We start from the raw sequence: 25,117 nt of genomic DNA on the forward strand, positions 1-25,117 counted from the left end.
AAGTGCATCAGTCAAGAACTGGAGCAGCTCAGAATCGGAAACTCTGTGGTTCAGAAGCCACTAAGGCCCCGGTCTAATCAGATACAGAATTTAAAGAGGAGTTTGTGGAAGCGCACTTGTGGTCTCTGTGATCAGAGTCCAAAAACTAGGTAATTTGGGTCATAAACATTTTTATAATCAAAGTGAAAACTTCAGCTGAGATACTCTAAAGGCTATCACACACTGTCCAGATTTTGGATGATTCATACTGAACTGGCCAAAATTCAAGCCATGGGTGCTCCAGTCGGTACGACCTGGGTGGAAAATTGTACCTAAACGGTATCTGCATCCAATCCGAAGCAGGCACTGTTCAGTTATTTTCAAAGCAATGGCGGTCAGTTGTCAAATTACTATAGCCAGCAGGGGAGATTCATCCATCTTTTTAGCATGGATATCCGTTACACGTTTTGTTCAGCCTACAGGCTCAAATCCACCTAGCGGCTAAAATAGCACTTCGTCTCCCACTGCAAAAACATTGGTAACAGGGATTGAAAAACCCAGAGATAAATAAGGTAGCTCCCGATGTGCGGTCTACTCACTAAGTTGCAAATGCTAAGGTAATGCGCCACTGGTTCTGGACCTATAAAGCGATCCACAGTTATAGCATAGTCCGAAAAGTGCCCCAGACTGGACACAGTACTCCAAAAGCCAGGCTGAGGAGGATTGCTCTAGAAAGCTGCAAATGAAGGAGACAAAGTTCAAAAGCGATACAGAAAAGAGTCCCAATAGACAAAAAAAAAAAAAAAAAAAAAGGTGCTCACAAAAATACAAGTTGAAACATGTTAAAGCTGTTGAAAAGACGACCATCTTCTTCGGGCACTAGTTGAGACATGTTGGTAGTAGATGGGGTTTTTTGGGCTGGTCAACAGATTTTTTTTGTGTTTACACTGTCCAATCCTAATCTAGGCAACAGGATAACCTGAAGGTTGAGCCTTACTGTGGCCCTCAATGGATAAGAAATAATATGTCTATAGATACGCCACTTATTACATGTGTTCAGCTTTGCGGCATTCTGTTCACAATATACAAAAAACTCAGGTAGTACAACATATATGTGGAGAGCCACTTCTGCTGTAAACTAACATTTGTATGGAAAGATAAATGTGTCCCTTCTGCTTTGTATTCGAGAGGTATTCTGAACACCCATGTTTGCAGCAAACCAAAATTGTTGCATAAAGTTTCACACAACCTGCTGTAAATGGAAGTTAGCGCATATGCAGCACATGTGAATTTAAGTCCTAGTGTACATCCACATATTCATTGAGCGGCGATAGCAGCCACTGACATCTCTGAACTGAAAAGAACACATTGTTCTTGATAAAGGAAGACAACTTAAAAATGGTGACTTCACTTCACAAAATGCTTTGAACTTATCTTGTTAAATAGTGATGTAGCAATGATCAAATATAATCTAAAATACATAAAACTAGAAAACAATAATGGTTATCCTTTTAAATACGTTAAAAACTGTCCAGGATTACAACCCCTTGATTTTAATCCCCTGCAGTACTTATTTCATGCTACCTCCCTGAAAGCATATAAAACGCAGTGTCACCCCCATATCTATTAAAAGCAGCAAAGACTTTAATACTTAGATTTTGGAAACAAAGTCAATGTCTGAATCTATGAGATTGGCAATAGGGAAGTAGAGAGGACCATGGGAGCAGAGAGATGGGTCCACATTGCAAATAAAGAGGAATGTTTGAGACATCTGGTCTGGTTGGATGTACTACCCCTTGGAAATTACTAAAGTTTTTTAATTATACCCCTCTTCTCATATCTCCCAGAGGGTCGACTATCTATGGAGACCACGTAATTACTCCGCCTCTGTGCAAATGTCCTTGCCTTCTACCTGGCGCCTTTTGATACCTTATTCTCTTTTTGGCAACCGATAACTATTAAAATAATTGCATGAACAATTATTATTCTTATGAACCATGTTCATTTTTGCAGTTTTCTATCGTTTTTTATTTATTTGCTTTTCTTTTTAGGATCTGTGGTGATCCATTTCTATTTTTTGGATTGACAATAGTGACTATGGTTCTACAAAGCCATGCAATGTCTAATGTGCTGTACCTGAGGCGTCTCGTCTCACCTGATTTGTTTTATAAGTATTTGTACAAACCTTGTGACTTTCACACCCAGGGTTTACACGAGGGTGGAATTCAGTAAAAGCTACGTATATTTTACTGGTTATCTGTGGTCTGTATCTTTAGATGCACTAAGATGTAATTTTCAGAATCAACAATCAATTTTCTTTTTCTGTATTTTCAAGTTTTTGACAATTTATGTTTTTGTACCTTTTTAGGTTTTTGCAAAATCTTAATAAAAGTGGATTATATATAAAAAAAAAAATCCAGGAAGTTATACATTTCCACAGAATGACTGCTTTCTATTATTCTTGGGACTGACTAACCTTATCTCAGAGTATTTTTGCTACCTATTAATATACTGTATAAAACGATCATTTGCTGTTCTTGGTGTGATCTAAATGTAGACAACACCTTGGAAATTTGGGCATTCTTCATAATTCATAGAACACATACTTTCTGGAAACAAGATATAAATAAAAGGTACAATATTGTAAAGTAAAAAAGTATAAAACAATAAAATTAAATTAAGTTTACAATTGTAAAAGATGACATCATTCTTTTTCCCTTGCTTACATGTAAACCCCCAAGTACAAATCTTTGTATTTTGCATGAACTACTGCTGTGAAAGGTTTCACTGCCTTTAGTCCATACTGTTATTTGTAGTCTTAGAGTTATAGCCAGCATAATGACTCAGCATGTTTTCTTGCTTTGCTCATTTTTGTCCAAGTGCATATCTGAGGTGGCTTTAGACAACGAAGTCTGTAACTTCTGTTGTCTGGGAGCATCATGACAATCAGCCTGTCTTTCTAAGATGGCAGCTGAACTCTCAGATAACCAAGGAACAGGAGAACTTTTGCCACTGTCTGTTGCATGTAGGGGATAAAAAGCCTGGCATTCCCAGTGCCCTTCTTGTTCATCACTTTCAGAAGTCTGAACAGCTATTTGTGGAACTAAGCGATGCTGCTGCTCCTGGACTGTAGGTATCGATGATACACTTGCGGGTCTTGCTTGAACCCAAGAAGTTTGGTGAGGTAACCGTTCCCATAGCACCAAATTGCCCCCTACTTTTTGCCCTTCAGAGACAGCCTCACCATCCCCTGAATCTTGTTCGTCAAAACTTACTTCTTGCACAGCTTCTTGCTTTTTGAAGGAGTCTCTGCGCTCTGAGAGGTTAAGCCTTCTCATTACTACTACTTCTTGATCCCGTTCATGTTTTTCTGTTCCCCAGTCTTTACAATGGCTTGCAGCGTCTGTCACACTTTCAGATGTCTCAAGTAGCTCACCACACTGATGGCTGTCTGGAGGTGTTGTTTTGCGTCCACTAGCAAAGTGGGCAGCCATCTTCTCTACAGACTGTACTCTTTTTAACAAAGGCGAACGAGGTGGTTCTGTCGCCCGACCTCTTGCTCCTTGGCGAACAACTGTTGGGGGTGACAAAGTTGATCCCTGGAAAACACTATGGCTGCTTCTTGAATGTCCAGAGATTAATGGAGGAGATGCACGCTGTGGGGAAGATGGTGCTTGAGAGACTGAAGATGGAGTGCACGCCAATGGAGATGGAGGAATGCTGCTTGTGGATTTCCTGCGACCCACCTTGTACCGTTGTCCACTTAGCTTGGGTGCTAAACACTGGAGCGAACTGGGTCTAATGTGTCCAGCAGGGGAACTGGGTGTACTAGAACATGGAGATGTGCTTTGAGGTGACACGGCATCTGAAAGACATATATGTTAGTTCATTATTATCCTTGGTTAGTTTCAAATAATTTCTTAATTAAAACTAGAAGTCTTTTCTCCTGGCAGCAGCGTTTTGGCTGAAACAACAGCTAAGGCTTGAAATAATGTGTAACGCTATTAGGCGCATTTACAGGCATCAAGTGCTTGGTAGTTAATTTAATACATTGGCCAGAATAATAATATATTTTGGCCTTTTAAATGACCAAACGTTCAAGCACTAAATGCACCTAGCATTTAGACGCATTTACAAGAGCAAAAACTCTGCAGCTCCTGAACCTACTGACAGTGGGTTTTTTTTTTCCTGTTTCGAAAAGCCCCTGCCACTAAACGCTGCTAAAAGTAAAAAAAAAATAAAAATAAATAAAAAGTTGAGAATACATATTGAGCTCTTCACAGTCAAGAATGTCAAGAAACATGTTGCACTGTCAGACTCTCTAGGTGCCATGGCTGCAACTGAGCACTTAAACTATTGTCAATTATCTTCTAGCATTAAAAGAATTTTGCTTAACATTTTTAATTTTTTGTACCATGAGCAGTGGTTTTTACTTCTTGACACAAGATCTCATGCTGACTAGGGTCACCATTACTTAAAAATTGAACATAAGCCCACACAATTTTTATTTTCATAAAGTAGGGGAGAATTAGAGCTTGTCTGTGGCACCAATGTACCAATCGACTCGCACCTCCTCAGGCACAGGAAATGAAGAAAATGTGGCAAACTCTAGAGGACAGCTGATATCTGCAGACACCTTTTTAAATGTTTACTAAACACCTGCTTGATGTGACTCTTTGCAGACCAAAGTTTACATGCTTATATGTACCCACCTTTACCTACAGTATCTCACAAACGTTAGTACAGCCCTCACATTTTTGTAAATATTTTATTATACCTTTTCTTGTGACAACACTGAAGAAATGACACTTTGCTACAATGTAAAGTAGTGAGTGTACAGCTTGTATAACAGTGTAAATTTGCTGTCCCCTAAAAATAACTCAACACACAGCCGTTAATGTCTAAACCGCTGGCAACAAAAGCGAGTACACCCCCCAAGTGAAAATGTCCAGATTGACCCAATTAGCTATTTTCCCACCCCGGTATCATGTGACTTGTTAGTGTTACAAGGTCTCAGGTGTGAATGGGGAGCAGGTGTGTTTAATGTTGGTGTGATCGCTCTCGCATACTGGTCACTGGAAGTTCAACATGGCACCTCATGGCAAAAAACGGTGGATCTGAAAAAAGAATTGTTGCTCTACATAAAGATGGCCTAAGCTATAAGATGATTGCCAAGGCCCTGAAACTGAGATGCAGCACAGTAGCCAAGACCATACAGCAGTTTAACAAGACACGTTCTACTAAGAACAGGTCTCGCCATGGTCGGCCAAAGAAGTTGAGTGCACGTGCTAAGCATCATATCCCGAGGTTGTCTTTGAGAAATAGACGTACGAGTGCTACCAGCATTGCTGCAGAGGTTGAAGGGGTGGGGGGTCAGCCTGTCAGTGCTGAGAACATACACCTCACACTGCATCAAACTGGTCTGCATGGCTGTCGTCCCAGAAGGAAGCTTCTTCTAAAGATGATGCTCAAGAAAGCCCGCAAACAATTAGCTGAAGACAAGCAGACTAAGCACATGGATTACTGGAACCATGTCCTGTGGTCTGATGAGACCAAGATAAACTTATTTGGTTCAGATGGTGTCAAGCGTGTGTGGTGGCAACCAGGCGAGGAGTACAAAGACAAGTGTGTCTTGCATACAGTGAAACATGGCGGTGGGAGTGTCATGGTCTAGGGCTGCATGAGTGCTGCCGGCACTGGGGAGCTACAATTCATTGGGGGAATCATGAATGCCAACATGTACTGTGACATACTGAAGCAGAGCATGATCCCCCCCCCCCTCCCTTCGGATACTGGGCTGCAGGGCAGTATTACAACATAACAAACCCAAACACAACTCCAAAACAACCACTGCTAAAGAAGCTGAGGGTAAAGGTAATGGACTGGCCAAGCATATCTTCAGACCTAAACCCTATTTAACATCTGTGGGGCATCCTCAAAACGGAAAGTGGAGAAGCGTAAGGTCTCTAACATTCAACAGCCCTGTAATGCCCTCATGGAAGAGGACTCCAGTGGCAACCTGTGAAGCTCTAGTGAACTCCATGCCCAAGATTAAGGCAGTGCTGGAAAATGGGATTTTTGACTTACCGTAAAATCCATTTCTCTAATGTTCATTGACGGACATAGCTCCTGGTATTCATAACCATTGGGATATACTGCGCCTTACAGGAGTAGGACACTAGGCAGAAAAAGAATCTGGCTACGCCTTTGGGCAGTCCCAGGGGGTATACTCCCTTTCTCTCTGCTGTAGGTAATTAGTTACAAGCAGTGTCAGAAGAATTACAACTCCACAGAGGGGTGGGTGCTGTGTCCGTCAATGAACATTAGAGAAATTAATTTTATGGCAAGTCAAAAATCCCATTTTCTCTTTTGTTCATTGATGGGACACAGCTCCTGATCTTCATAACTATTGGGACATCCCAAAGCAGTGTTAAACATGAGGGGTGGGAACAACCAAAAAAATTCCCAAGGCTAAACAGTAGCCAACCAGGCAAAGGGAGCTCAACCAAAACAACTGGAGCCCATCTAAAAAAAACAAAAAAAAAAAACCCTCGAACAGGATCAGGCCCTCTAAACAGTAGCCTGCAAAACCTAAACGTCAACTTTATAAAACTTTGTGAAAGTGTGCATCAATGACTAGGTGGCCGCCTTGCAAACCTGCATCACTGACGCCTGATGACGGAAGGCTAAGGAGGCACTAAGCGCCTGAGCAGAGTGCACCTTGACAGGGAAAGGAGGAACCTGACCCCCTGATGGTATAGGCCTGAATCCTGTCTGATTCATTTGGAAATGGTCATAGAGAAAGCAGACAACCTTTTCCGAGGCCCATCCGTGAGCACAAATAGGGAGTCTGACTTCCTGAAAGACTCCGTAGCTGCCAGGTACACTCCAATTGCCCAGACCACATCCAAGGCATGCAAGGCAATTTCCTTCGGATGTTTTGGCCTGGGACACAGGGAAGGCAACACAATGTTTTCATTCAAATGAAAATCAGAGACAACCTTTGGGAGGAACAAAGGTCAGGGGCGAAGAACCACCTTATCTCTGTGAATCACCAAGTAAGGTGAATAGGATAATGCCGCCTGTTCCGACACCCTGCATGCAGAGGTAATAGCCACCAAAAAAGCCACCTGCTGAGACAGTGTAAGCAAGGGAATCTCCCAAAGATTCTCAAAGGGAGGCTTCTGGAGGACCGAAAACACCAATTTGAGGTCCCAAGGTTGGCAACAAGGACCGCACTAGAGGAGCTATAATGTCCGACACCCTGAAGAAAGGTACGCACCAGGGAGTGTGTGGCCAAGGGTCGTTGAAAGAAGACCGCCAAAGCCGACACCTGGCCCTTAATGGTACTCAAGGCAATTTTCTGTTCAACCTCCAATAAAGGAAAGTCAAGATCTGAGCCACCGAGGTGGAGCGAGGATGAACCTCAAGAGACTCACACTGCAATGCAATGTACGTCTTCCACGTATGATAGCAGATCTTCCTAGAATTAGATTTCCTAGCTTTTACCAGCATAGGAATCACTGACTCCGATAAACCTCTATCCTTCAGCACCTAGCGTTCAACAGCCAAGCAGTCAAAGCCAGCGACTGTAAAGCAGGATGGAAGATTGGTCCTTGGGACAGCAGATGCTGCCTGAGAGGAAGCTTCAAAGAAACATCGGCAATTGGCATGCCAAGCCTGGCAAGGCCAGGCCGGAGGCACTAAGATGACCGTAATCTGCGTAGATGTCTTGGCAGAAGCTTGAGAAGAGGGAAGGCGTAAATCAGACCATACTGACCCCCACGGGGCCACCATTGCGTCTGTGGCGTCTGTCAGAGGATCCCGTGACCGAGCCACAAACCTCTACACCTTTCTGTTGAGCCGAGACGCCAACAGATCCGCCTCGGGGATGCCCCACCGAAGACACAACTGATGAAACCCCTCCGGATGAAGGGACCACCTCCCTTGGTTCAACGCCTGCCGACTGAGGTGATCCACCTGCCAGTTTTATACCTTGGCAATGTGTATGGCAGAGAGGGCTGGAAAGATCCGTTCTGCCCACCTTAGAATGCTGGCTACCCCCAGAGCCGCCAGAACACTATTTGTGCTCCCCTGATGATTGATATAAGCCACAGCCGCGGCATTGTACAATTGAATGCGCACTGGGCATCCCTGAAGACGATCCGTCCAATGGTCCAGACACAGTCTGATCGCTCAGAGTTCCAAGACATGGATCGGTAGACTGGACTATTCCAGTGTCCAGATCCCCTCACCAGAATGTTTGCCGAGGACGCCCCCCCCCAGCCGGATAGGCTTGCATCCGTGGTGACCACTGTCCAATACAAGGGGAGGAAGGATTTGCCCAGGCGAAGCGCCGGAGAACGAAGCCACCATATCAGGGACTTCGTTCCCAGACTCAGCCGGATCTGATTATCCAGGACACTGTGGAGTCTTGTCCCATATGGCCAGAATCTACCTCCCTCGTGTATGGAACTGTGCAAATATGCAAGTCCGGAGGGATGACCATCTGCTGGACAGCAGGAGACGAATTGCAGCCTGCAATTTCTGGAGTTTGTCCAGAGGAAGGAGCAATCTGGCTAAGGCCGAATCCAGAGTCAGACCCAGATAGTCCATTTTTGTAGGTGGAACCAGAGCAGGCTTGTGAAAATTCAGAATCCAGCCAAACTCACGCAGAGTACGTATGAGTTCCAGGTTTTCCACCAGAGCAGTAGAAGACTCCGCTCGCAGAAGGAGGTCGTCCAAGTAGCCCAGTACCGCGATCCCCCGTTGGCGTAACAAAGCTAGCACCGGTGCTCAAACTTTTGTGAAGACCCGAGGAACAGAGACGAGACCAAAGGGTAACGCCACAAACTGATAATGCTCCTCTCCCACAGCAAAGCAGGGGAAGCGCTGCTGACCAGCACATATCGGAGTGTAAAGGTAAGCATCCTTGATGTCGATAGAGGCAAGAAAATCCCACTGACGCAGTGATGCGACCACCGTGCGAATCGACTCCATTCTGAACTTCTGCACCCGCACAAAGCCGTTCACCACCTTGAGCTCCAGGATTGGATGCACCTTGCCTTCCTTCCCGGGAACTGTAAACCGGTTTAAGTAAAAAAAAATACATAAATATTGCTGCGCCAAGTGAAAATAAATCAAACAAATGATAATTGTGCATAAACTTGATAAAACCTATAATAAATAATTATAAAAGCATTAATTTGCTTTTATAATTATTTATTATAGGTTTTATCCAGTTTATGTACAATTATCATTTGTTTGATTTATTTTCGCTTGGCGCAGCAATAATCGGATTTTTGTAAGATCTTACCGTAAAATCCTTTTCTCTTAGCTCATTGACAGACGTAGTCTTCTTGATTCACAAGAACTGGGTTATGTTGTAGGACTAGGCAGAAAGAAAAAACGTTCTGGCTCCACCCTAGGGGCAGTCCCAGAGGGTATATCCTCCCTCTCTCTGCTACAAGGAATCAGTTCTGTCACAAAGCAGCAACAGAGAATTTAACCCAACCCAACTCAATGATAGAGGGGCGGGTACTACGTCTGTCAATGAGCTAAGAGAAAAGGATTTTACGGTAAGATCTTACAAAAATCCGATTTTCTCTGTCGCTCATTGACAGACGTAGTCTTCTTGATTCACAAGAACTGGGACATCCAGAAGCAGTGCCACAAATGAGGGGTGGGATTGACAGAAATCAAAATCCAATCTAGAAGGCCCAACCGGTGCCAACTAGAAGTTTTAAAGGCTCATTATAAACAAAGAATGAGACTCAAATAAAAATTTTCAACGGAAAAAAACCCTCGAGGTAGACCACTGGTCTCCTCAAATGGCGGCCTGCAAAACCTTGCGGCCAAACGAGGCATCAGACGATGCCATTACATCAACTTTATAATGTTTTGTAAAGGTATGCACCGACGACCAGGTAGCCGCCTTCCACACCTGGACCACTGACGCCTGATGGCGAAAGGCCCATGACGCACTAAGTGCCCGAGTGGAGTGCGCCTTAACAGGGAACGGGGGCTCCCGACCCTTAATAGAATAAGCCTGTACCACCGTCTGTCTGATCCATTTGGAAATAGTCGCGGCAGATGCAGGCAACCCCTTTTTGGGTCCATCCGGGATCACAAAAAGTGAATCCGTCTTGCGAAACGAGTCTGTCGTTTTCAAGTATACCCTGATCGCCCGGACCACATCCAAGGAGTGCAAAGCAAACTCCCGAGGATGACTGGGCTTAGGACACAGGGAAGGTAATACAATTTCTTCATTCAGATGAAATTCTGAAACCACTTTTGGTAGAAAGGCTGGATTCGGACGAAGAACCACCTTATCTCTATGAACCACCAGATATGGGGAACGACAAGATAATGCGGCCAGTTCTGACACCCTGCGTGCAGAAGTGATAGCCACCAAGAAGGCCACCTTCTGGGACAACGTAGGTAGAGGAATCTCCCTAATATCTTCAAAGGGAGGTTTCTGAAGAACCGACAATACTAAATTAAGATCCCAGGGTGGTAACGGCGCGCGCACTGGCGGAGCCAGATGTCGCACCCCCTGGATGAAATTCCGCACCAAGGAATGAGTAGCCAAAGGCTTCTGAAAGAAGATAGCTAATGCTGAGACCTGACCCTTGATAGTGCTCAAGGCCAGTGTCTGCTCAACCCCTTGTTGCAGAAAAGCCAATATTCGACTAACCGAATAAGATCGTGGGTGGAACCCCAGGGGTTCACACCATGCAATGTAGGACTTCCATGTGCGATGATAAATCTTTCTGGAAGTCGCTTTCCTTGCTTTAACTAGAGTAGGAATAACTGAAGCTGACAATCCCTTGTCCTTCAGCACCTGGGTCTCAATAGCCAGGCCGTTAAAGCCAGCGATCGTAAAGCAGGATGGAAGATCGGTCCCTGAGACAGTAGATCCTCCCTGAGAGGAAGTCTCCACGGGACGTCCGCCACCAGTCTGACCAAGTCGGCGTACCAAGCTCGGCGAGGCAAATCCGGAGCTACCAGGATTACTGGGATTCCTTCCTCCTCTATCCTGCGAAGAAGTCTTGGCAGTAACCCGAGAGGAGGGAAGGCATACATTAGCTGGTATTGCCCCCACGGGGCGACCAGTGCGTCTGCGGTCTCTGCTAGAGGATCGCGGGAGCGAGCCACGAATCTCTGTACTTTCCTGTTGAATCGTGATGCCAACAGATCCACATCCGGGGTGCCCCAACGTAGGCACAACTGGTGGAAAACTTCTGGATGGAGGGACCATTCCCCCTGATCCAGAGTCTGACGGCTGAGATAATCTGCCTGCCAATTTTCCACCCCCGGAATGAACACCGCAGAGATAGCTGGAACAAATTGTTCCGCCCAGCGAAGAATGCAAGCCACTTCTTTGGCCGCTTGGACACTCTTGGTGCCCCCATGGTGATTGACATAAGCCACAGCCGTGGCGTTGTCCGACTGGATCCGAACCGGGCTGCCCTGGAGCTGCTCGGTCCAGTGAATCAGACAAAGTCTGATCGCTCTCAGTTCCAATACATTTATCGGTAACCTGGATTCTTCCGGGGACCAAAGTCCCTGAACGGATAACTGACCGAGAATTCCTCCCCATCCGGTTAGGCTGGCATCCGTGGTCACGATCGTCCAATATATTGGCAGAAATGACTTTCCCTGGCTGAGCATCGGAGACCGAAGCCACCAGACCAGAGACTCTCTGGTCTGTTTGCTCAATTGGATCCGATAGTCCAGGGACTCCGGATTCCGATTCCATCTGAGAAGAATCTCTTGCTGAAGAATTCGGGTATGGGACTGGGCAAATGGGACTGCTTCGAAGAAAGCCACCATCAACCCCAGAACCCTCATGCAAGTCCGAAGGGAAGACCAGCTGTTGGATAGTAACAACTGGACTGCTGATTGAATCTTCCGGAGTTTCCCTACCGGAAGGAAAACTCTTGTCCTGACTGTGTCTAGAATTAGACCCAGATATTCGAGCCTCTGGGTGGGAACCAAAAAAGACTTTTGCTGGTTCACCAGCCACCCGAATTCCTGTAAAGAAATTATAGTAATTTCTATGTTTTGTAGCAGGGTCTGTGGAGACTCTGCATGAAGCAGGAGATCGTCTAGGTAACCTAGAATCGATATGCCTCTTTGGCGCAGTAGTGCCAACATTGGGGCCAACACCTTCGTGAAGACCCGAGGAGCCGTGGCGAGACCGAAAGGTAACGCCACAAACTGATAGTGGTTCTCTTCTACGGAAAAACGTAGAAACCGCTGATGTCCTGCGAAAATGGGAATGTGAAGATATGCGTCCTTGATGTCTATGGACGCTAGGACATCCCCTGAATGCAGGAAGGCTGCTACTGTGCGAATGGATTCCATCTTGAATTTTCTTATGTTGAGAAAGGAATTGAGTGCCCTTAAGTCCAGAATTGGACGCACTTTGCCCTCTTTCCTGGGTATTGTAAATAGGTTTGAATAAAACCCCTGAAAGCGTTCTGTCCAAGGAACGTGGACTACCACTCCTTGTTGTAGTAAATCCGTGACTGCTCTCCGCAGATCTTCTAAACGATCCGGGGATAGTCGGATATTGGAAGGGAAGAATCGCGCCGGTGGGAGAGATCGAAACTCGATCTTGTACCCTGACCTTATGATTTCGCAAACCCACTTGTCCGGGATTCTGGAAAGCCATGGATCCGGGAACCGGCGAAGACGTCCCCCCACCCCAGTTATGGGTGGGGGCGCACCTTCAGGCTTTGGTAGACTTATCTTCAGGTCTGGAGGGGGCGGGCCTTTGCTTGCCCGACCAACGTCCCCTGAAGCCTCCTGAAGGAGCTTTGGAGGACTTCATTTTTTCACCCGCGGGGCGAAAAAATTTTTTGTGAGCAGAGAAAGAAGGCCCTCGTCTTTGACGAGGTCCTTTACCCTTAGCATTTTGCGGTAAAAAGGGGCTCTTTCCTCCCGTGAGATCCTTAATGATCTCATCTAAGTTGGCTCCAAATAAACGCTCTCCTGAAAAGGGGATATTAGCCAATGCTTTTTTGGAACCTTGGTCGGCTAACCAACCTTTTAGCCACAGTGTACGCCTGAGAACCACTGCTGAAACTGAGGCTCGCGCCAATAGTGGAGTGGTGTCTAACGCCGCATCACACACAAACTGTAACCCTTGTATCATCTGTTCCAACAAATCTGATACCGCCTGAGGGACCTCTTCTAAGTCCCGGCGTAACCACTTGGTCCATTCAGTTACAGTCTGCGAAACCAGCCCAATAGTAATTATTGGTCTGAAAGCTGATCCAATCAAGGAAAACATGGTGCGAGACATAGCTTCTATCTTGCGATCCACCGGATCTTTAAAAGACGGAGCGTCTTCTAAAGGAATAACCGTGGCTTTATTCAATCTTGCAATTGAATAAATTTTCAATCTTGAAATGGACAGGTGGTTCTGTCCATTTCTTAATGAGGGTTTCCTCAAACGGATAACGCCTGTTAATGCGTTTAGAAATAGCAGAAGTGCGTTTTGGCAGACTCCATTCTTCTTTGATTGGATTGCCAAAACATTTGGGCAATGGAAAAACCTTTGCCACTTTGATGCGTTTTTTAGTCCCAAAGGGGATTTCAGTTTCAGTTATTTCCGACGGAGTACCCTGTAATCTTAAGGTTTCTTGAACAGATACAATGAGTGCGTTTACCAACGCTTCCTCTCGGGCTATGGCTGATGCCGAAACATCCTCCTCACTGTCTGAAGAGACAGTACCCGAGACACCAATCCCAGATGAGGTACCTGCAACTGCAGAAATAGGCTCAGATTCTGAATCCGAAGTTTCAGATAATATGGGGTTAGGCGGGGGTCGCTTTCTTGCGCCCTGTCCCTGACAAGCCACTTCCACCCGGGACACAAAAGTTTCCATAACAGCTGACAATGATTCAATCGTCAGTGGGGTGCTGGAGGATCCTGCAGACACCTCGAGGGGATCCGGTGGAGATACATGAGTGGCAGGGTCCATGTTAAATCAGGACACCTCTGCCAGAAAAAAACTTTTTTTTTTCTTTTTTTTTTTTTTTTATGTGTATCCCCCTAGCGCAATAGCGCCCCTCAGAGTACCTGCTTCTTGATCCCCACAGAGAGAGAGAGGGACCCTCAAGGCTCACCACCCGATGCAGAGAAGTTTCCAACCCGCTGCAGTCAGCGTTTGTCTTTTACAGACTGGAAAGAGCTGTGTTCGTTTTCCCGGGTAGAAAGGAAGTGGCTCCGCCCCCTGTGTACGCCTTCCGGCGTTCCCAGCTCTCCACGAGGTTAGCTGGGCTCATCAAACATGGCCGCCCCCATACGGGAGACAATAGACTCCAAAAACATGGCGGCCGGCGTGACCTGAGGACATGCACCTGGTCTACAGAAAAATGGCGGCGGATTGCCGAAATCGTTTTCCCAGCACATCCACCTGCATTCTGCTAAATGGCGGTTTATCGATCTGCAGGAGGTCCACTACAATTAAGGTAGGATTATACCTCCTATGTCTGCTGCAATACTGCAGTCTGCTGGGTAGAGTGTTAGCTCTCAAACCAAGTCCACTTCCCACCAAACACATGCTGTATTTACAAGGGGGGACTTTTAGTGTCAGACAGATACTGACCATGTATGGAGGGGCCCATATTCCAAAACTGCCTCATAACGAGGGAAAAAAGGAAACATTTACTCACCATACCGAACCGACAGGCACCCTCTCTTCACAATACCCTCTCCACCGGGGTGGGGGGTTGTGGACCACTCCGGACGCCTCGACTCTCTGGTTCCTGGCGTCCAAGCGAGACTTAACTCGCAAGGTCAGTCCCTCCAATGGGACTCCGTCGCGGCCGACCCAGCACGGAGCTCTGGTCTGCATGCGCTCGTAGGCAGAAACCGGGGTGACCACTGGATCTCAACATCCAGCCCGTCGCCCGGCCCCGCATACTTACTTGAATTTGTCGCGGCCGACCAAGCGCGATGCAATGGTCTGCGCGCGCTCGTAGGCCAGCTGGGGTGACCACTAGTGTCGCCCAGTCCGGCGTATTTGCTTGAAGATCTCACAGGAAAAAAACACTGGAGAACAACTACCTAAAAAAATATTTTTTCTAAAAAAAATCTTGCCAGGACCAGAGATCCCAGCAAGGAACTTAGGTCCTTACTCCTGACTAGACAGAAAAAAACTGATTCCTTGTAGCAGAGAGAGGGAGGATATACCCTCTGGGACTGCCCCTAGGGTGGAGCCAGAACGTTTTTTCTTTCTGCCTAGTCCTACTCCTGCGGAGACAACATAACCCAGTTCTTGTGAATCAAGAAGACTAGGTCTGTCAATGAGCGACAGAGAAATTTATGTATTTTTATTCTATGGTGTTTTGTGTATTGCACTGATTGTCTGCAGCCTCGTGCGTTTAAGTATTTATCACATTTGTACACATATATGGTTTGCGCTGATTTTATATATTTAATACGGTTTAAGTAAAAACCCTGAAAAAACGGAACTGGGACAATCACCCCTTGAAGTAACATGTCTTGTACCGCCCCAAACAGACCCTGTAAGCGGTCCGGGGACAGGCGCAAGTTGGAAGGAAAGAAACTTGCTGGGGGACAAGATCTTGTAGCCAGAGCGAATGAATTTGTGAACCCACTTGTCTTGTACCAGGGAAGTCCACGGGTCCAAAAACCAGTGCAGATGTCCCCCTAACCTCCGATACGGGTGAGGGCGCACCTTCATGCTGAAGGAGCCTTGTCCACGGGTCTGGAGAAGCCTGCTCTCGGCTTGCCAGACCAGGTTCATTTGGATCCTCGAGGAGGCCCTGAAAGGCTTGGAGCCCTTTTCAGTCAACTGACAAAAAAAACTTTCTATGAGCTAAAAAGCAGGGCCCACATCTACAACGAGGTACTCTTCCCCCTGTGAGACGTTTAACAATGTCATCCAGGGTAGCTCCTTGAAAGGGTAGATCAGTCAAGGCCTTTTTTGAAGTCAAGTCTGCAGACCAGCACTTGAGCCAAAAGACACACCAAAGGACCACTGCCGAAATGGAGAGCCACATCCAAAGAGGCATTACAGATAAACTGCAGCCCCTAGATCAACTCAGCAAAGGCAGGGGGCTGTTCTCCCTCCAGGTCACGGCATAAAAGCTTAGCCCACTCAGAGTTTGCGACACCAGGGCAATGGTGAATAGCGGCCTCAGTGCTGAATCAGCCAAAGTGTACATACTGCGGGCCACAGCCTCCACCTTCCAGTCAGCCCGATTCTTAAAGGCAGGGGACTCTTCAAACAGAATCATGGTTGCCTTGTTCAATCTGGAAACTGGAGGGTCCACCACCAGTGGTAGAGTCCACTTCTTAATAAGGGACACCTCATAGGAGTAACGCCTAGAAAATTGCTTAAGGATCCCAAGGGGAAGATTTGGTCATCCCCACTCTTTAGCAACAATTCTGTCAAAATAGGCGGGGAAAGGGAACACCTTTGCTGCCGTAGATGGCTTGTGAGTGCCAAAAGGAACCTGCACCTCTGTCGCAGCTGCATCTTCCACCTTTAAGGTCACACGCACAGACGTGCACCTACAATCAGCGCATCCACCAGCGCGACTGCAGATGTAGAGGAATCGTTCTATAAGGGGATTTCGGGCACATAGCTGCAGACCTACGTCTGCGGTAGCCGAATCAGATTCAGGATCTGATGAGACAGATGAGGCAGGGGAAGGCGGGGGCGCTTTTTGCTAGCCTGTCGCCTGAAAGCCAACGAAAGACTGCGAAGTGCGGGTGCTGCCAAGTGAGGGGTACGCTGCGACTCGCAGGCTCGTCCCCATCCAAAAAAGGGGCAACGTCGTGGCGAGGCCTAGTGCGGCACTATAACCTGCTCACGCTCGTAGGCCAGACTGGGGGGACCATAAGGAGCTAGATTATCCAGTGCGAAACCCCAGCCGACATTGCTTGTAGATCACCAGGAAATTCTTCCATAAACACTAGCTAGCATGTGAGTAAAGAGAAAAAAAAAGAAAATATTCTGAAAAGAATACAAAAAACTATGACAGGAGTCCCAGCAGGAAACCTAGGTCCTACTTCTTCTCTTTGGCAGAAACAAACTGATGTGCTGTGTCTGTGAGGGTTATGTCTGAAGGGACAGCCCCATGGGCATGTATATGTAAAAGTTTGTACTAATGTACTGCCTAGACTACTCCTGCAGGTGGCAGCATAACCCACACAGCTCATGAAGACGAAGCTGCGTCTGTCAATGGACGATAGAGAAAAATAAAAAAAACACACTCTGGCGACCGGGTCATTGAGAGCTTCAGTCGTAGAGTCGGAGGTTGCACAAACCCTCCCACCCTGTGTAGATGAAGGTGTGCAGGGTTAGGGATATGTCTAAGCTCTGCAAAGCTCCTAGGCTCCTCCGCCCCTCCCAGTCAGAAAGATGGCAGTTCAGTGAGCAGGGCAGATTGGAGCCCTGGCAGAAGAGATGGTAAAGGGTCGGCCAAGGAAGGGGGAATGAGATGGTGTTGGTTTGTGCTCAGGGTTTAACTGCTTTTGGGGTTACTGTACATGGGCTGATGACACACTGAGTGCTGACTGATGCTGCCATATATTGCATTGGGTACAGAGTCTAAGTGTATCTTGTGCTGCACTGTGGGTACAGCACCTCAATCGAGTGGGCTGCAGCGTGTGTGCAGCGCCTCAATCAAGTGTGCTACCGAGTGTCAGTGTATCTTGTGCTGCACCCTGGGTACAGCACTTCAATCAAGTGTGCTGCACCGTGCGTGGCACCTGCGGCGCTGCTCCGCAGGTGCGCTCTATGTACTGTGTTTCAGCAGTGCAGCATTGTGTGATCTGAGTACTGTACCTCAGGTGTGTGGCACTGCATGTTGTGTGTGTATTGTGCTTCACTTCGCGTGCAGTGTACCTTGCCTCAGGTGTGATGCACTGGGTGCTGTGTACTGCGCCTTAGGTGTACTGCACTGTGCAATCTGTGTACTGCGTCTCAGATGTGCTGCACTGTGTACTGTGGAACACTTGGAAACAGTTTAAGCTGTCCGATTAAGGGCTCTTTCACACAGGCGAAACGTTCAGATCCGCCTGTCCGTTTTTTTGGCGGATCTGAACGGTCCCCCCATGCATCCCTATGGGGCATCGGATGTCAGCGGAGACATGTCCGCTGACATCTGATCCGATCCGTCACATCTGGACGGATGGAAACCCTATTTTCCATCTGTCCAGCAGATCGGAACGGATGGGAAAGGACCGACGGTCTGTTCCCATCCGATTCCCCCATAGAGATGCATGAGGAACTGACAGCTGTGTCTCCGCACACAGCACGGAGACACAGTGGTCATCCTCCTGCTCAGCGTCTGTCGTCCCAGAAGGAAGCCTCTTCTAAAGATGATGCACAAGAAAGCCCACAAACAGCTTGCTGAAGACAAGCAGACTAAGGACATGGATTACTGGAACCATGTCCTGTGGTCTGATGAGACCAAGATAAACGTATTTGGTTCAGATGGTGTGGTGGTGTGTGGTGGCAACCAGGTGAGGAGTACAAAGACAAGTGTGTCTTGCCTACAGTCAAGCATGGTTGTGGAAGTGTCATAGTCTGGGGCTGCACGCGTGCTGCCAGCACTGGGGAGCTACAGTTCATTGAGAGAACCATGAATGTCAACATGTACTGTAACATACTGAAGCAAAGTATGATCCCCTCCCGTCAGAGACTGGGTCGCAGGGCAGTATTCCAACATGATAACAACCCCAAAACACCTCCAAGATGACCACTGCCTTGCTAAAGAAGCTGAGGGTAAAGGTGATAGACTGACCAAGCATGTCTCCAGACCTAAACCCTATTGAGCATCTGTGGGGCATCCTCAAACAGAAGGTGGAGGAGCGCAAGGTCTCTAACATCCACCAGCTCCGTGATGTCGTCACGGAGGAGTGGAAGAGGAATCCGGTGGCAACCTGTGAAGCTCTGGTGAACTCCATGCTCAAGAGGGTTAAGGCAGTGCTGGAAAATGGTGGCCACACAAAATATTGACACCTTGGGCCCAATTTTGACATTTCCACTTAGGGGTGTACTCACTTTTGTTGTAAGCACTTTAGACATTAATGGCTGTGTGGAGTTATTTTGAGGGGACAGCAAATGTACATTGTTGCAGTGCCTAGCTAAAGTATTCGGCCCCCTTGAACTTTGCGACCTTTTGCCACATTTCAGGCTTCAAACATAAAGATATAAAACTGTAATTTTTTGTGAAGAATCAACAACAAGTGGGACACAATCATGAAGTGGAACGAAATTTATTGGATATTTCAAACTTTGTTAAACAAATAAAAAACTGAAAAATTGGGCGTGCAAAATTATTCAGCCCCTTTACTTTCAGTGCAGCAAACTCTCTCCAGAAGTTCAGTGAGGATCTCTGAATGATCCAATGTTGACCTAAATGACTAATGATGATAAATAGAATCCACCTGTGTGTAATCAAGTCTCCGTATAAATGCACCTGCACTGGGATAGTCTCAGAGGTCAGTTTAAAGCGCAGAGAGCATCATGAAGAACAATGAACACACCAGGCAGGTCCAAGATACTGTTGTGGAGAAGTTTAAAGCCGGATTTGGATACAAAAAGATTTCCCAATCTTTAAACATCCCAAGGAGCACTGTGCAAGCGATAATATTGAAATGGAAGGAGTATCAGACCACTGCAAATCTATGAAGACCTGGCCGTCCCTCTAAACTTTCAGCTCATACAAGGAGAAGACTGATCAGAGATGCAGCCAAGAGGCCCATGATCACTCTGGATGAACTGCAGAGATCTACAGCTGAGGTGGGAGACTCTGTCCATAGGACAAAAATCAGTCGTATACTGCACAAATCTGGCCTTTATGGAAGAGTGGCAAGAAGAAAGCCATTTCTTAAAGATATCCATAAAAAGTGTAGTTTAAAGTTTGCCACAAGCCACCTGGGAGACACACCAAACATGTGGAAGAAGGTGCTCTGGTCAGAAGAAACCAAAATCAAACTTTTTGGCAACAATGCAAAACGTTATATTTGGTGTAAAAGCAACACAGCTCATCACCCTGAACACACCATCCCCACTGTCAAACATGGTGGTGGCAGCATCATGGTTTGGACCTGCTTTTCTTCAGCAGGGACAGGGAAGATGGTTAAAATTGATTGGAAGATGGATGGAGCCAAATACAGGACCATTCTGGAAGAAAACCTGATGGAGTCTGCAAAAGACCCGAGACTGGGACGGAGATTTGTCTTCCAACAAGACAATGATCCAAAACATAAAGCAAAATCTACAATGGAATGGTTCACAAATAAACATATCCAGGTGTTAGAATGGCCATGTCAAAGTCCAGACCTGAATCCAATCGAGAATCTGTGGAAAGAACTGAAAACTGCTGTTCACAAACGCTCTCCATCCAACCTCACTGAGCTCGAGCTGTTTTGCAAGGAGGAATAGGCAAAAATTTCAGTCTCTCGATGTGCAAAACTGATAGAGACATACCCCAAGCAACTTACAGCTGGCTGTAATCGCAGCAAAAGGTGGCGCTACAAAGTATTAACTTAAGGGGGCTGAATAATTTTGCACGCCCAATTTTTCAGTTTTTTATTTTGTTAAAAAAGTTTGAAATATCCAATAAATTTCGTTCCACTTCATGATTGTGTCCCACTTGTTGATTCTTCACAAAAAATTACAGTTTTATATCTTTATGTTTGAAGCCTGAAATGTGGCAAAAGGTTGCAAAGTTTAAGGGGGCTGAATACTTTCGCAAGGTACCGTATACAAGCTCTACACTCACTACTTTACATTGTATTGAAGTGTAATTTCTTCAGTGTTGTCACCTTAAAAGATATAATAAACTATTTACAAAAATATGAGGGGTATACTCACTTTTGTGAGATATTGTATATCACAAGTCTCAGCAAGCCGATAAATTCAGTCTCAACAGCATAACTGTAGCAGGTAAAAATATATCAAAATGGGCATGTATCATGCATTCCAGCCAGCTAATTTAACAAAAGGCAATGCCGGTAGAAAGATGTACCACAGGTCTAAGCAAGTTGATTAAGGAAATTATACATATATAGCATCAATTTGCACAGTAATATAATGCTTAGCCATCCTTTAATTGAATGAGTCAACAAATGTATCAAAAGTCAAGCCTCTCCGAGGACACCTAGTGGCGAAACAGGTCAGTTGACATGTTTTTGTTTGCCCCAGAGCTGTACTGATCCTCTCCTGCTGCACCGTTCCCTTCAAAATGTGACTGCTAATTCAGTTTCTAATCCATGGGTGAATAACTATATTACTTCTTTATGCAAGTAGCAGCTACATATACAACTGTTTTACAATAAGCTTGCTGGGACTTCTAGTACATTTGTTCACATGCATTGCTTTTTGCCAAATTAACCAGATAGAATGCAGAATATCCCTGTTTGACCGCATCCCTCTCTGTAGCAATCAGCTGAGAATGAGCATAGCAGTCTGTTGAGATCTCCGATACACCTCTTTACTCTTAAGTACAATATATTACCATGCATTTATTTATATTTAATTGCTGCCACTTGTTGTACATCTGTTTACTGGCATTTACTGAATTAGCTTGCTATAATGCACAATACACCTGTTTGGCTATATCTTTGTCTCCTGCAATCAATCTGCTGAAACTGAGTATATCAACATTCTGAAATTTGTAGTACATCTGTGGACTCATTCAATCCATGGATGGACAAAGAGGAACTTCGGTCTGGTATAAAAAAAAATTTTTTTACATACATATCCGTGCTCTATGTGTGTGGTTGTATTTCCAACGGGGTGGGTGTCCTCCACGAATGCAGTAAAAGTGTACGAGCGGCTCTGTAGCCTACCAGATAACATTTTACACACAACAAGCTCAAGCTGCTATTGCAACCATGAGCTTGCTTTAATCTCTTCAACTTTTTGTCATACTAGATATGGGTGGGGGTAGGGGGTCCCATGTTCATCTTTAAAGTTTTTCTGTTAAGGTGAACAAGTCCTTTAATGTTAAAAAAAAAATGGGGGCAATGACAGTAATAAAAACTAACAGGTGATCTAATCTCTCTCCACTCCATCCAAAAACAAAACACATTTTGCCTCAAGTGACACTTTAACCATTTCAACACTGGGCACTTTCACCCCCTTCCTGCCCAGACAAATTTTCAGCTTTCAGTGCTGTCTCATGTTGAATGACAATTGCACAGTCATGCAACATTGTACCAATATAAATTTTTATTTTTTGGACAGAGCTTACTGGCTCTCCTCTCCTTACGCTGTGACAGCACATGAGGAAAGGATTGCCTAAAACCAGCTGTGACTGGACACAGCTGATTACATAGTAAAGGGCCACTGTGATTAAAGGACACAATGATCACGGAGCATGCGAATGCATGTCCCAGAAGTGGACTGTGCTGTAGCCATCCTTTGGATATAGCGCGGTTGGGAACTGGTTGATTTTTGAATCACACCCTCTGCTGTTGAGTGGCGGCATTGCTCCTTGGGGTCCTGTTGGTATTGTGTATGTTGGAACATAGGGCTATGGTTGGTCAGGGTCCCTCAGGTATAGCACATCAATATTTAGCTCCTGTTTACTATGTCCCTACTATGTGACAGTTATCAGGGTGGAGCACAACTGGTTTATCGGAAGTTCACTGGTTCTGTGAATGGTTATTTGTGCTCTGTATTGAACTGTATTTTGTACTTCTGTACCTTCATACCTTAAAAACACTAAACAGAACTTGTTAAAAAAACAAAAAAATATTTCTATGCTAACATCTTTTGCTAATGGCTTTATAGGAACTTACCAATTGGCATATCAGGAGCTGGGCTACGGCTTGGGGTTGTGGGGCCTGGAGACAAGCTGTGGGTGGGGGAGGCTGGAAGGCTCTCACTGGAAGACAAGGATTGATGGAAGCCTGAGGAAAAACTCTTGCTTGTTTGTAATACTGCTGACTGCTTAGAAAGCTTCCTGAAAAGTGAGGATTTCCTACAGTAAAAGAAAATGTGATATTGAGTAATAATTACAAAGTAGACAGTATAAATTCCTGTAAAACTATATTTAAAAAAAAAACCAGCAATATAACAAAGTAGCCTAAAGCCAGCCACAGACCTATTTTGTAAGTGAAGCAGCAAAACAAGATCTGGTCACCAAATGAAAATTTTCACAAATAAATGTTGCCTTGCATTGCCCAACTGTGCATGATTATGTGATGAAGAACAGATTATATAAAACACTAGAGCTGGCCTTAAATTAAGGAAAACAATAGCAGCCAAAATTGAAAACATTCTTAAAATATATTAAAGGAACAACATTCTTTGCCATTACATTCCCTTTAGGTATTCACAAGGCACACATTCTAAATTAGCATTTTTAAAAAAACCTAACTTGATAATATGGCATTATCAGATTTCTTTTAATACAAAACAAGGACATCTAAAATCTATACCTGTATAGAATTTCTCCTTGGAAGCAGTTGCAAAGTTAAGACCATTAATTGGTCTATATTTATGGTACATGTAAAGTGTTGACCCTTTTAATACAGACCAATAATGGGGGATTTTTAATTATCCAGATATAGACTGGGCAGAAGGAACCGCACATTTGCCTAAGGCTTGGCAGTTCCTAAATGTTTTGCAGGACAATTTCATGGGTCAGATGGTGAACGCACCCACAACAAACAATGCAGTACTAGACCTACTGATTTCTAGCACCACAGACCTGATCACAGGAAACACAAGGGTAATACAAGGGCACTGAATTTCAAAAGAGCCAACTTCCCTAACTGCACTCTTTGCTAGACAATATAAAATGGAATAGAACCCTAGGAACAAAGAACATGGGAGTGCTTCAAGAACATACTAAATAAAGGGATTGGCCAGTGCATTCCAAAGGGTATAAGATTAAAAGAGCTAAAATAAACCCTGGGTGGCTAAACTCCATCATAAAAAGGCATATTAAAACAAAAGAAAAGACCTTCAAAAATACAAGGCTGAGATGTGATTGTATGAGTGCAATAAGAAATGTAAAGGTGAAATCAAGGCAGCTAAAATAGAACCCGAAAGGCACATAGCGGAAGAGAGTAGAAAAAAAAAAACCCAAGAAATTCTTTAAGTATATAAATAGTAAGAAAGCGAGACCAGAACACATTGGCCCCATAAAATACGACAAAGGGAATCTGGCTACACTAACCCAGCTTGCAATGTTAAAATAAATAATACTCCACAGGAAGCACCCTCATGGTTACCAAAAGACAGACTTGGAACTAAACGTGAAAAACTTCACATAAATAAATCCACCGGGACAGGATGGCTTATACCAGAGGGTCCTAAAGAACTCAGCCAGGTGATAGCCAGACCATTGTTTTTAATCTTTATGGATAGTCTACTGATGGGAATGGTGCCAGCTGATGGAAAAAAGCCAACGTGGTACCAATATTTAAAAAAGGATTAAATATATCCCAGGGAACTATAGGCTGGTTAGCCTAACATCAGTAGTCTGCAATATTTTGGAGGGGATGATAAGGGACTATACAAGACTTTAGAAATGAAAACTGTATTATTAGTAGAATCAGCATGGATTCATGAAAAATTGTTCTTGCCAGACCAATCTATTAACCTTCTATGAAGAAGTAAGTTGCCATCTAGCTAAAGGAAGGCCTGTGGATGTGGTGTATCTGGACTTTGCAAAGGCATTTGAAACCGTTCTTCACAAACGTTTACTGTACTAACTAAGGTACGTAGGTATGGACCATAGGGTGAGTACCTGGATTGAAAACTGGCTCCAGGGGCGAGTCCAGAGGGTGGTGATAAATGGGGAGTACTCGGATTGGTCAGGTGTGGAAAGTGGGGTCCCCCAAAGATCTGTCCTGGGACCAATCCTGTTTAACTTATTCATAAACGACCTAGAGGATGGGATAACCAGCACAATCTCGGTATTTGCAGACAATACTTTGCTAAGCAGGCTAATATCTTCTATGTAGGACATGGTAAACTTACAAGCAGACCTGAACAAAATAATGGGGTGGGCAACTACATGGCAGATGAGGTTTAATGTTGAAAAATTTAAAGGTAATGCACTTGGGTGCCAGAAATACGAACGCAAGTTACTCGCTAGGCAGTGATCCTCTGGGTAAATCTAA

At 45.2% G+C, this 25,117-nt stretch overlaps 1 protein-coding gene across 10 annotated transcripts in view; it reads right to left on the reverse strand.

Moving 5' to 3' along the window:
• Positions 1-2,535: 2,535 nt before the first annotated feature.
• Positions 2,536-25,117, reverse strand: part of MAST3 (microtubule associated serine/threonine kinase 3) — a 365,799-nt gene continuing 343,217 nt past the window's right edge. For all 10 annotated transcript variants that reach the window (XM_082260641.1, XM_082260640.1, XM_082260635.1 and 7 more), the window contains 2 exons: positions 22,784-22,965; positions 2,536-3,844 (listed from right to left, as the gene is read on the reverse strand). In XM_082260641.1, the coding sequence (XP_082116767.1) occupies positions 2,823-3,844; positions 22,784-22,965 (1,204 nt within the window). In that variant the 3' untranslated portion in view covers positions 2,536-2,822. The remainder of the gene's footprint in view (positions 3,845-22,783; positions 22,966-25,117) is intronic.

Source organism: Pelophylax lessonae (genome assembly GCF_965119305.1).
Source record: "Pelophylax lessonae genome assembly, chromosome: 1".
In the NCBI taxonomy this organism is placed as follows: domain Eukaryota; kingdom Metazoa; phylum Chordata; class Amphibia; order Anura; family Ranidae; genus Pelophylax; species Pelophylax lessonae.